The sequence below is a fragment of the Sylvia atricapilla genome, chromosome 7 (genome assembly GCF_009819655.1).
Source record: "Sylvia atricapilla isolate bSylAtr1 chromosome 7, bSylAtr1.pri, whole genome shotgun sequence".
Lineage (NCBI taxonomy): Eukaryota > Metazoa > Chordata > Aves > Passeriformes > Sylviidae > Sylvia > Sylvia atricapilla.
This window is the reverse complement of record NC_089146.1, coordinates 20,227,860-20,241,219: the sequence shown is the minus strand read 5'-3', so window position 1 is coordinate 20,241,219 and position 13,360 is coordinate 20,227,860. Positions and strand designations below refer to the sequence as shown.

Genomic DNA, 13,360 nt, shown 5'->3' with positions numbered 1-13,360 from the left:
AATAAAATAGGCTTATGATAGGAACAATTATCTCTAGCCCTAGAAGTAAAAAGGTGGTCAAAGGGCAAAGATGAGCTCTAAGGAGATAAAAATGAGCATTAAAATCAGATTATATTCTGGGTATTGGCATATATGCATATTAGCAGGCTGGATAAAAACCATGTTTTCCCATTTGCCTCTTTTTCTTTGGAACCCAAACACTGTGGTGCATATGTAAGCTTCAAATATGAATTTTTCTCCTAACCCCAGTGTATGGAAATATAGAGAAGATACTCAGATTTATCATTAATTTCTAGCTGAAAATATAACTTAGCACATGCTGATACCATTAGTTTTGCTTTTTAAATATTTTCTTCCTAAACTGGAGTAAGAAAATGTATTTTCCTTGCAGGTGTTTACTGGAATTTTCACAGCAGAAATGTTTCTCAAGATAATTGCCATGGATCCTTATTATTATTTCCAAGAGGGCTGGAATATTTTTGATGGTTTTATTGTGAGTCTTAGTTTAATGGAACTTGGCCTTGCAAATGTAGAGGGATTATCTGTCCTTCGATCATTCAGATTGGTAAATATACTATTTAAAATATGCTTCTATATTACATTTTTGTATTTGTACATATGTATTTTGTGCATTTTTCACTTACAAATTAAATATTTGGCTGAGACAGAAGATCTTTTTGGAACTTACAAAATCCTAAATTGCATACTCATTAAATGGCATGTATATATTATGTCAAGTTTGTTTTGCATATTATCTTAGTAGTATCTATTTCTCCTCCAAGATATTGTCAACATCAATTATATTCTTGCTGAAAGTATGCTTAAAGGATTAACTTTTATAATAGAAATATTTCTTAGAGTCTTCTCCTTGGATGAGGGAGTGAAAAAACGCAATAACCACAGGGCCCTCACTACCTGTGACTGAAGATTAGTGAATTGCTTAGTAAATAATCGGTTAATTAATAAAAGCTTCTTCACAATTTTAGCTTATAGACTTCAATTACCAACTGCCTTTCTTGGTTAGTTTTAAAAGAGAGTAAAGATTTTTCATTGTCCAGAGCTTTTCATCCCTACCAGCCTTCTCTGTACCATCCTCTGCAAGGGTCTATCTACTGTCTAACAGCTTTTCTGTTCAGAAGTCACTACAGTGTCTCTGTCTGTTATTAGATATATCTCTTTCAGCAACAGGGATTTGAAAAACCTTGGTCTTGCTGCAGACTAGGCTAGCATGCAATTCAGTGTCCAAGCACTCTTCTGAAAAGACCTACACAGTGAGAGACATGAAGCTAGAGTTCCTGGTCATCAAGCTCAACTTCTATTTAACTTGAAATGAAAGTTAAATACATTCCCTTTAAAAAAGGAGGAGTTTTAAATAAGTGTTTTCTGGTTCTTTGCATAGCATTATACTGTACTTTGCCTAAAGTCTAAATCTGTCTGGATTGAATTCCCTCTCAGTGGTAGATTTTCATTTTAACATGATGTTTATATAAGTGTTCTCTTTACAAAATATAAAATCATCACATGAAATAATGTTTACTATTATATTCATTTTATTATTCTCCTCTTTCAATTATCTGCACAATTACTCTATCTTTCCAATAATTTCTTTTTTGTCTGTTTCGTGTTGTACTTATTAATATATTAATTTCCTTTGTTTTTCTCAATGTTGTATGACAAGCTTTCTAAAACACATTCCATTTATTTGAAACGACAGAAAATATATTGGTAAAGATACTTGCAAGTCACCTGTATATCTGTCATTAACAACTCTAGCTTGTTTCTCTTTTTAGGAAAACCATTTCCTCGGTCTCTCTACCTGTTAAGATGAAAGAATCAGGAAGTGACTATACACTTATGGTCCTGTTAAACTGATCACATTTCATTCACGCTCACTTATTTTTAGCAATATTGTCTCAGATTTAACAGGAGAAAGACTGTTTTGTCCAACTTCTTTAACAAATACAACTTCTTTATAAATACCTAAAGTAACCAAAAGAGTCAAAGTGTGAACTGTAGTCTTTGTGATAATTTCAATCTAATTGAATTGAGCACAGAGACATTATTTTTTATCACTTGAATCAGGACTTAACACTGCTGATGTGTATTATTGTACAAAGAACTGGAAACAGAAATTTGTAACTAAAACTTGTAAAGATTACAAGATATATGATATAGACACAGGGTAACTTGAATATGAAATGCATAGCTGTAATTTCATTGCAATTAGATAACGAGAAACCATATACCATTCTTCTGTTTTGCAGCTTCGAGTTTTCAAATTGGCGAAATCTTGGCCAACCCTAAATATGCTGATTAAGATTATTGGCAACTCCGTGGGGGCTCTGGGGAATCTGACCCTGGTGCTGGCCATCATTGTGTTCATTTTTGCTGTGGTTGGGATGCAGCTGTTTGGGAAAAGCTACAAAGAATGTGTCTGCAAGATCTCCAGTGACTGTGAACTTCCTCGCTGGCACATGCATGACTTTTTCCACTCTTTCCTGATTGTATTCCGAGTGCTGTGTGGAGAATGGATAGAAACCATGTGGGACTGCATGGAGGTTGCTGGCCAAACCATGTGCCTTACAGTCTTCATGATGGTCATGGTGATTGGAAATCTAGTGGTATGTAATCAGTGAGGATTTTTTAACACTCTTAGGACTATCTCCTGTTTTTCATGATTTAGAAATCTGAAATGAAGACTAGAGAAGGACTTCAGGAAATCATGTAGTTCACTTGCCCTTTCTGTACACCAGGTTCAAATATACCTTGATTATCTATGAAAAATGTTCGTCTACTTTTTCTTCTAATTCTCAGTAAGTTTGTAACCTCTTTAGTAAGCTCAGTGCTGAATTATGCTTCCAGGTAAGAGTATCTTTTCAAAAAATCTAATTTAAATCACCTTCTACTGCCAAATTGTCTCAATATTGATGGAAAAGTGTTGGTCTTTATGACAACATTTATAATACTTAAAAGCTTACTGTTTCCACTTTCATTCATTTCTCTGTGAAACAAAAAACCCCAACTCTTCATTTTTTTCCTATAAGTGATGATTTCTTAATGGCTTATCTCTTTTCCTACTGGCTTCTGAACTCCTCCCAAGCAACATTTTGAATAATGACATAAGTACTGAATAATTTGGAATAATAATATTTTTATTTCTTAAATTCAGCATTCCTTGTAGTACATCCCCAAATGACACATGAAATTTCTGCACCAGCATTGCTTTCCTGATGCAGCCTCTATGCCCCTTTCTGCAGTGCTTCCACGTTGCCAGTTTTCATGGTTTCTGTTGTATATACTTTTAATTTTTCTTAACAATCCTTTCTACAACAGTACTTCAGAATTAAACACTGTATTGATTTTGAAACATTTCACCAATTTGCCATAAACCATGGATATGTTTAATTATAGTTCTTTCTCCTTGAGTGCTGGCATCCTTTCTCTCTTTAGTATGACCAGAAATTTTATAAATATGCTTATCTACAGTCATCACTACCAAGTCTCACCAGACTAGTGTGAGTCCTGTGGCATATCATATAATATCTGCAAGTTTGAACAGGAAGAACTTACAATTATAATTTAACTGATTTTTAATTACATTATTTTCCATCAATTTTGCACATGATCTGTCATGGTTAAATGCATTCCAAATTTCACTTGTATTGTTTGTAAAGTGTCATGCAAGAAAGTCTGAAAGAGCTTCTTGAAATTGAGGTGAAATAGTTTTTTGAAATTGAGATGTATCATATCTATGGACTCGCTCTCTTAGCTAGTGTTCCTGCCCAGAACTAAGATAGACTCATTTATACTTTCCAAGTACAAATTTTCTCTGTGTTCTGACTTAGAGTTACTTGAGCTGTGGTCTGTTGAACTGTAGAAGACTGGCATTTTCCTACATTCCCCATGCCTATGAACACTACAGTCAGTGCATGTAGCTTGTGTAAATCACTACATTATGTTGTACTCTCCCACGTTATGGTATTCTCCATTTTGAGGAGCAGATCTGCATGACTGCAGATTGTGGAGGAGACAGTTAAGGAAGGAACAGCTCAAATTTTAACCTGTATTAGTGAAGTTAAACCAGCTAAAACTGCTTTTGGCAAGATAACAAAATGTTTGGGACAGGGATTATGAACTGAAAAGAATAACAGGAAGGTACATAGAAATAAAGTGTTACATGTGAAATAAAAATCATCTCATATTGAAAAACTCATAATGACATTGCTTTTATGACTTAAAAATAGGAGTAATTTTTTTCCTTACTTTCTTTTAGGTACTCAACCTTTTTCTGGCCTTGCTGCTGAGCTCATTTAGTTCAGACAACCTTGCTGCTACAGATGATGATAATGAAATGAACAATCTGCAGATTGCTGTGGCAAGGATTCAGAAAGGCATAGATTATGTGAAGAGAAAAGTGCGTGAATTCATCCAAAAAGCCTTTGTTAGAAAACAGAAAGTTTTAGATGAAATCAAACCTCTTGAAGACCTAAACAATAAAAAAGACAGCTGTATTTCCAACCACACAATAGTAGACATAGGTAAAAACCTTGCCTATCTCAAAGACGGGAATGGAACTACCAGTGGCATAGGCAGCAGTGTGGAAAAATATGTTGTTGATGAAAGTGATTACATGTCATTCATAAACAACCCAAGTCTCACTGTGACAGTGCCCATTGCTGTTGGAGAATCAGATTTTGAAAATTTAAACACAGAGGAATTCAGCAGTGAATCAGACCTGGAAGAAAGCAAAGAGGTAATCTTGTTTCAAATTTTTAAATACTCTGATGTCTTTCTTTTTTTTTGATGAGGTTACTAGTGTTGAATTAAAATCTTTCTTTAATTCCTTTACAACAGCATATACAAACTCATAATGTTATTTAAGGTAAATTGACGGAAGGTTGTGAGTTTTGAAAGATGATGATACAATATTGCATTTACTGTAACAAGCAAGATGCATAAGAAAAGGTTTTAGAAATAATTTTGCTATTTTTTATTTAGTTAAATCCCTAACAAGCAAAGAAACCAGTTTAATAGTCCCGGATACCAGAAGTCATACAAAATGTATATGCCTGGTGCAAATTTCTCCATGCATAATTCATTAGGGCAGTTTATATTTTAATCTCTTTTATACATTTAATTCTGATGTTTTTAAACTTTTTCATATAGTGAATATACATATACATCATAGGTACATTTGAATACTGGACTAGCATCACTAAACAATGTCATATAAATCACTAATAATCCATCTGATGGTAGCAGAACCACTGAAGTGAAGTAATGACTTTACATTAAAAAAGTTACAAAGCTTAATATCCCAGTATAAGATCCTTTCATTTGACTACCCGTCATTATTTTCAAGGCTTTAAGATATTTGGATCTGTTACCTACTGTGACTAATAAAACGTACCTCTTTCTGGCACAATGTGGTGCCAAGTGGATAAAATCCAAGCTAGCACTGAGTTATAGTGGATGCCAAGGCATTATTTTTGTGTGTGTATTATTAACCCACTGCTTTGTCCTGCACAACTGAAAGTGATGGAGGCACATCAGCTCAAGTGGAGTAAGTTTGTGCAATGCTTAGTACTGATGCTGGTTCATTCAGCATTGGCATGGGTATTTTTGAAAAGTATTGCATGCTGTGGGGTAGACATAAACTAACATAAAGGCTTTCATTAGTGGTTTTCCCTTACTCGAATCTGAGGGTTGAATAAATGTGGGTAAGATTCTAGTAATTTTCCACCTGAGATCCTTTTTTGTACCAACTGCATTACACATTTAGGCATATTTTCTAGTTTCTTATCACAAATGTCTTCATTGTTCTTATAAAAATATTTCCCTTTTATTTTCAGATTGATTGCGTTACTATTTATCTTACTCTTCAAAACCAGTACTTGGGTGTAGAACAAATCAGTTGTAGTTTAACCTTCAGTTGTTCTGTTCTTCACTGCACAAGAGCACTATGTCAGTAGGAGAGGTGGAGGATGAGTTTTATACAAACCTCTGTGCTGGTGGTTTGCAGGGCTGAGTATGACAATGGTGCATCTCTTACTTCACTGTAGAACTGGATGATGTGACTGCTGACTGTTTTCATTAGCCAAATCTTTCTTTTCTTCCCACGGAAGGACCCTCATTGGGTTATTCTACAAGGTGACAAAAATACTGACGTCCTATGGGAAAAGTTTTAAGGTGGATTATCCCACATTTGAGGCATTGAACTCCAGTCATTAAGCTTCCACCATAAAAGAAAGGCTTTCTACTCCATCTACCATATTTCAAAGAAAACAGTGTCTTCATTGCATTCTTGGAGGCACTTAATGCTGTTGTGCTTCTGGAACTGCAAATTGATCAGGTGATAAGACAAAGAAATGCATTTAAAGTCAGGGATGAGCTAGTGCCAAGCAGTTTTGACTGGCCAAGTCTGAAACTCTGCCGAGCATATTTGGGGCCAAAATTCTTACTAATGCAGATGCTAAAGGTGAAAAACTGAAGGGAACATTTATCAGTTTCAGAGATTTGCAAGAGAGACACAGAAGTAAGCAAAGGTTGTGAGCATATTTCTTATAAAAGTGCCTAAATTTCAAGTAGATTTGAGTCACAGAGGTGTGACACAAAAGCATTAAAATCTTAATCCTAGTTCCTACTCTTCATTAGATACTCTTAACCACCATGTTTTTTTGATATAGTGGAGTGTTGGCTTATTAGTCAGATGACTAATCATCAACACTCTTGTAATGAAAATGATCCATAGGAAAAGAAGGCAATTTTAAAATTAAAAATTTGAATACAAATGGCTTTTTTACATGGCTTCCTCCTTTTTGCCATGTTATAATGTGCCTTGCATTTCTGGTCTCTCATGTTTTCCTAGTCATATGACACTGCTGTTGTCAAGTTGATCTGCCAGTGTCTTCATTGCTTGCACCACAAATGAAAAAATCTAAGTTAGGAACTGCCATCAAACTGTGTTCAATTAGCAGATTTGCAGATGAAAGGCAGCTGAGGCATCCAGGTGCTGTGAGGACACTGCACAAGATAGCCAGATGCTGATGAGTGTGTGCTTCTGCATGCTTCTGTGTCTACAACCAAGTACATGTATTCACCATTGTATAGGACAATAAGCTGAATTCCAACAAAGTAATTATTATTTATTAGCAAGTTTTAATTAAGCATGTTAATGTTTTGTGAATTCTTTATTATAGCGCATGTATCTTCCAGTAGTTTGATAAAAATGTTAACTAGATTATGCATTTGTAGAAACAATACATATAATGTTGTACATGCTTAGTAGGTGTGAATTAATGAGGAATTTTCTAGAAAGTTACTGAAACCTAAAATAAATTTAATTGTAAAAACACTGTGTCTATAAGAATGTCAGCGGGTGGATACAGGAAATAATACAGGAATAAGGAAATTAAAGAACGTATACTAAATAAAACTTTATCATGGAAATAGGCCATTAATAATTGTGGGACTACTGTGGTGAGTCCATTGTCCAATAAATAAAGATCTGTGGATCTAAGCTGCAGTACTGCAATTTAGTGTAGAAACGATAAATAATTTTTTTTCCATTTTAGGTTCTTAAGTACTATGAGGATGGTTTATATGAAAAATTTTGTAGTACATGTATGATTGTGTAATAAGTAGTTAAAATAATCATAATAGCAGGTAATAATTAATTTATGTTAAATGTAACTTATAGGCTAATAATAACACCAAGATATACCAATGAGAAAATATTTTTCAATGCTTTGAACAAAATGGGATCTCCTAATGCTGTTGCAGACACATTAATAATGTATATTTTACTTTAAGCAATATTCAGAGCAAAAATCCAGAGGTGCTGTGTCCTGAACTTCATTTCCTACCGTTCTTACTTCTCACAGGAGTAGAACCAAGCTGGATCAGTCAAGCGGGCAGCTCTGGTGCCTTTTAGCGAGGCAGAGCATCGTGTCACCAGTTTTACACAGGTTACCTAAGCAAGTTATACATTTCTCCATATCCTATTTAATCACCTTCTAGCAGATATTGACTGGCCTGCATGCTCTTCAGCTATGATCCTGTCCCATTCATTGCAATAAGTACCGACATGCACAGCTGCTCCCTGCTGAGCCACGGGACTCGCATCACAGCATGGTCAGGCAAGAGCGGCAGCCCCAAGATTTCTGTGGCTCCAATATTCCCCATAATATTTTAGTAGTATTTTGCAGTGCATGCTATGTACCTTTTCCAATTTTTATGATATAGAATTTGGGATTCTATAAGAGTTTTGAAGAGTTTCCTTTTGTTTTGAGGGAAGTCAGGATATGTAACACATACGCCACATTTCTCATCAGAAGCTTATGTTTATGTATAAGTCCATCTGTAAATTGTGTTGATAGTAAAAAGCTGCTAGCTGTTTTAGAAAACTTTCATACTATTGTATTTTACCTTATAATGGAGGTAACCTGCAAACTCATCAATGTCATGAGGGGTTTTTTTTACATATTTTTACAAGTGCTTTTCTTTAGAACTTGGATAAGCATTTAGTTATTTTGGAGATCAATATGCAGTACTTGGAGCACCATTAAGCATGAAATTAATTTAATTTCTGCAGTCAAAGCATGTGACCATAATTTGGTTGAAAGAATTCATACAAAACTGTTATTTGGCTGGTTAAACATTCAGAGATCAGTTCTGCTGTTACTTACATTTAGGTGTAGAGGTGCAAAGAGAACACTGATTGCAAGATGTGGCCCAGTTCAATCTTACTATAGCTCTTTAATTTATGGTCAAAAAACGATTACCTCCCAAACATCTAAAATTGTCTGCCTTGAGAAACTTATTCTCATCTCATCAATAATAAATAAAGTTAAGCATTCAAGTAAGTAAGCTACTGAGTTTGGATTAAAATGTCTGGAAGTTCCCCAGCTTCAGTGTGAGTTACATCTCACCTATTAAACAATGCCATAATATTTACAACACCACAGTTGCTGCTTTCAGTTTTGTAAATCAGTGGAATTAAAATATACTTGCTCCAGAGCTTTTCCTCTTGTATTTTGTAAAGAATAATTATTCTGATAAGATGTATATTGATTTTAAAATACTCATAATTTAAAATCCCTTGATACTCTGAAGAATTTAGGCTTTGTAATGTGAATTGGTCATATTGTATTGGCATATTGTGATTTGCTGTGGATGATATTAAATTCTTAATGTTAAACAAGTTTAACTTGTTTGCTTAATTAATATTTGCAAACAGCAGTCCCTTATTGTGTTTCAGAATTATCCTGTCACTATTGCTTGTATGAATTAAAGAGCCTTTTTAAGTAGGTTTTGGTGGGAGAGCTTTTTCCCACTGGAGCATATTTCCACTGCTACTTAAAACACTTTTGCTTTCATACAACGTTTTTTGCAAATATTTTCATTTAATAAAGTCTCATGAATAAGTAGATCAAAGGAATTATGAATATCAATAAAGTCCAGAATGGACTATAATTTAGGGATACCGCATTTCTGCAGTATTTGCAACCAAAAATCACCACAAAATGGTTTTGCTTTGATTTAGTGTTCTGGATTGTTGTTCTCACACAGTTATTCTGCCTAACTATATAAGCATTAAAAAGAATGACATCCAGATTCCACTAAATTAAGCCAGTGGAATCATGATATCTACCACTTTAGAGATTTTATAGGTGATTAGCCATACCAAAAACGACTGGATAGTTTGCATATATATCACAGAACATTTTCATACTGACATCCACACAGCACTGAGAAAATAAAGCGAATTTAATTTCCATTATTTAGCATATTCACAGGTATTTGGGAGGAAAGGAAATTGAAAGCAAAATCAAATGGTGGTTTCTCTTGGTGCCATCTTCCTGCTTATGTCTTTCCTGCTCTTTGCTCCTTCAGTACCTTAAATTATGATTTCAACATCTATTAGTGGCATCCTGGCCAATCATGAAATTTCAGGCCATGTTAAAAATGTTAAGCTAAGAGCTGTCCAGCTACTCTTAGATAATGATCTTTGGAAAAACAAAAAAAAGTTAGAAGTTAAAAGTCCCTGGCTGTAAGTGAAGCAGAATTGTATGAATCTATGCGATGTTGTTCAGAAAGTAATTATGTCATAAACTTCCTGACCTAATCTTGGCTGCTGCTTTTTGCAATGCTCCTCTGATAGGCAAGCTGCTTTCCTATCCTGAAAGCTAAACTAAAATCTGTACTTCATACTGTTCTGTATTGCTGACTAAAGCATGACTGGCAAGGCTGTTAGTACATGTGATGTAAAAGATATTTAGATCTCTATGATAATCAGTATACTGCTGCTTTAGAAACATGTAACTACTTTTGTCCCCTTACTGTTTTCTTCAAAAAGGAGGTGGAGTATGTACATTCTAAAGTTTTGCAAAACTGATTTCTCTGAGAATAATTTTCTTAGCATACTATTCAGAAAATTCCTATCTTTGTAACTCTCAAAGAGTGTCTAATGCTTGATCCTGATAAATCTCTTATAATCTGCATGACTGAATCCTTTTGAAATTTAGAATCGTGGTATAACAAAAAGCTTAAAATGGACTTACTATTAGATCAAGGCTAATGCTTGGGTTTGATGATTATCTTGATTCTATAGGTTCATTTTTTTTTTTAAAATTATATACGTGTTAAGTAAATAGCCTAAATCCAGTTTTTCTAATGCTGGTAAGCAGAGAGCAATTTACCAGGTGCAAAGGTAACTTAACTTTCAGATATGTTTAGGTAAAGAACTGGGATATATGCTACATACCTAACATATCAGGGTCTGCAGCCAGCTGGATTCCGCATGTTTGTACACTGGCAAACCACAGTAAGTGCTAGAAAAAGTCTTCCTATGTATTAAGGCATGGGCAAACATAATAGCAATAACATGGTCCACTCCCAGGTCATGTTGTCTTGAATACGCAGAAATCAGTACAAAGTCCCTGGGTCAGTTGCATTATACCAGAGTATAAGTTTGCTGTGGAAATATGTAAATGATGCTGAAAAGTTTTCCTGGCATACTGAACTTAATTGATTTGATAAAATCTTGTGATGTTGTTTCATAAAATTTTCCTCTCTGTTTCTAATCCATAGTAAATTTTATAAATTTTGTACGTAATGCTATACAACAACTTCAATTTTAAAAATAACAAAGAGAAATTTAAAAATAAATTATACTGTTGAAAATGTCTATTTTTTGTTCTTTCCCAAATTATGCTAAATTCTTACAGACTGAATTTATTGAATAATTTTTATTACATTCTTCTTTAAATATTGATCTGGTTGTGGCCAAATTCAGGTATAACAGAGCAGAATGCTAAGGAAATATTCTGTTACATCGACAGAAGAATAACTGAATTCTCAGTGGGATAAGGCATTTATTTGTTGCATTTCAAGCATCAGCTGCTGTTGATTCAGTTTTGGATTTTTCTGTTCAGTTTAACCCCTGTGATTGTTGTTACAGCTCTGTAAATGAAGCATACCAGATTTTTAGTGAGAAGAGACTTGAAAGATACATCTAATGATACACAGTGCCCCACATAAATAGAGTTGTCTTTTAGATGTTCCTGATAATTGACAGTTCTATTGATAATTTTTTACCTTTCTATCTGATATTTGTGGTCTCTCCTTATAGTGACTATATCTAATCTTGCATGTTGAGTTAACTGTTAGTCTTAAGCAATTTCAGTGATAGGAATTCATTACCCTTTTGTGCTTATTAAACTAACTGCATAATATCTGAATCACTGAACTCATTTTCCTGTAAAAGAATGGACAGTAGGTCTTTCAAACTTACGGTTCAGCCAGTTCATAATTTTTGTTTGCTCTGCTACAACTACAGCATTCTGCTAGAAATGCTCTCCAGATTGGAATGATGCAAGCAACATTTTAAGAAAACACTATGTAATAAAAACAGTCACTTCTCAGTTTAAAAATTATTTACTGTATTGTATTAATAAATGGTAATTTTTAGCATCATATATAATTTTTTTTAATGTACCTTGCATTTATGGTATTTCTGGCCTTTCCTCAAACTGATGATTGACTTCCACTGATGTTTAAATACTGTGGTCCTTCCTTGAGAACTACAGTATTTATCCCATACTTTCCCATTTCTTCATTTTAGAGGCAGTATTCCACAATGACCAAACTGCCATGTATTATCTATAATTCAAACATACTGCAATGTGAAATTCATCAGTCATAATCTGCAGAAAAGTATGCATCCATCTTTTTGTACATTGGACCTGACCTCAATAGATGTTAAAACTCATGCAGAAATATGAGACATGAATATCTTAGCTGGGATTTTCAAAAAAGCATAGATGAAATGGGTGTGTAGATATCACTGAAACTAGGTGCATAATACACCCTCCAATAGATGTTTCCATTTGTTCGGTCTTCCTCTGAAATGTGCTCTGTAGTGAACTGTGGTACACAAAAATCAAAGTTAAGCTTCTGTCAGAATCACAACACAATATGTTGTCAGTGTGATTCAGTAGAATCGGAATGGGGGAGAAAGGAATGGATCTTTTTTTTGTTTGAAGAACATACTGAAACCTACTGTTGCTCTGTAAAATTCCATTAATGTCTCAAGTTACTTTCTGTATCCACAGACTAATACTGCTTACATTTCCTTTACAAAAAACTGTATAGAATTTGAAGCTACTTCAAAATGTTTTAAAGGAATAATGCCTCTAACTTCAGATTTAAGTGTCAGCAAAAATATATATCTTTAATATTATCATAGAACATCTCTGTCTAATATTAATTCCCTATAGACTCTTTTCTAAATCTGCTTACATCATTCCCTTTATAAGATTAGCTACTTATCAATGCAGCAATTTTACTGATGTTATACTCCATATAGTGATAACATTAGAAGAGTCATAGAATGCTGTAATCAAACTACTTTTACTTATTATAGTACTCATATTTGTCTGTTGCCAACATCATATGATGATGTGAAAGAATAATTTTTAAGGTTTGGATTATAATATTGCTCTGATTTATTGGTGCAGTACTATTTTATTAGAGTATTGTTTTAAAAGCATTTGTTTTCAGTTTAGTCATTAAATTTTTTTTTTGCCTTTTATAGTAATTGGACATCTATGTGTACTGTAGCAAAGTAATAAGTAGTTTCAAAATGCACAGTAAATTCAGAAAATGCATTCGCAAGTGAATATGCAAAATATCAGCTACTGCTCCTAAAGTAATGTGCTGCTCTTTCAGAAACAAAGATAATTGAATTATCCTATAAGACTCCTAAAATGTGTTTTCATGTCAATAATGGAAAAATTATATTCTAACTTCTTAGATTTAGCTTTTTACAGACTTGCTAGAATAATATTTACTTGAGACA

General features: G+C 33.9%; 1 protein-coding gene across 1 annotated transcript in view; it reads left to right on the top strand.

The window, feature by feature from the left end:
• The window catches only part of SCN2A (sodium voltage-gated channel alpha subunit 2), a 54,268-nt gene that overhangs the window by 24,042 nt on the left and 16,866 nt on the right, over positions 1 to 13,360 (top strand). Inside the window, exons 15-17 of the mRNA XM_066322875.1 lie at positions 392 to 565; positions 2,265 to 2,621; positions 4,274 to 4,753. Of these exons, the coding sequence (XP_066178972.1) occupies positions 392 to 565; positions 2,265 to 2,621; positions 4,274 to 4,753 (1,011 nt within the window). The remainder of the gene's footprint in view (positions 1 to 391; positions 566 to 2,264; positions 2,622 to 4,273; positions 4,754 to 13,360) is intronic.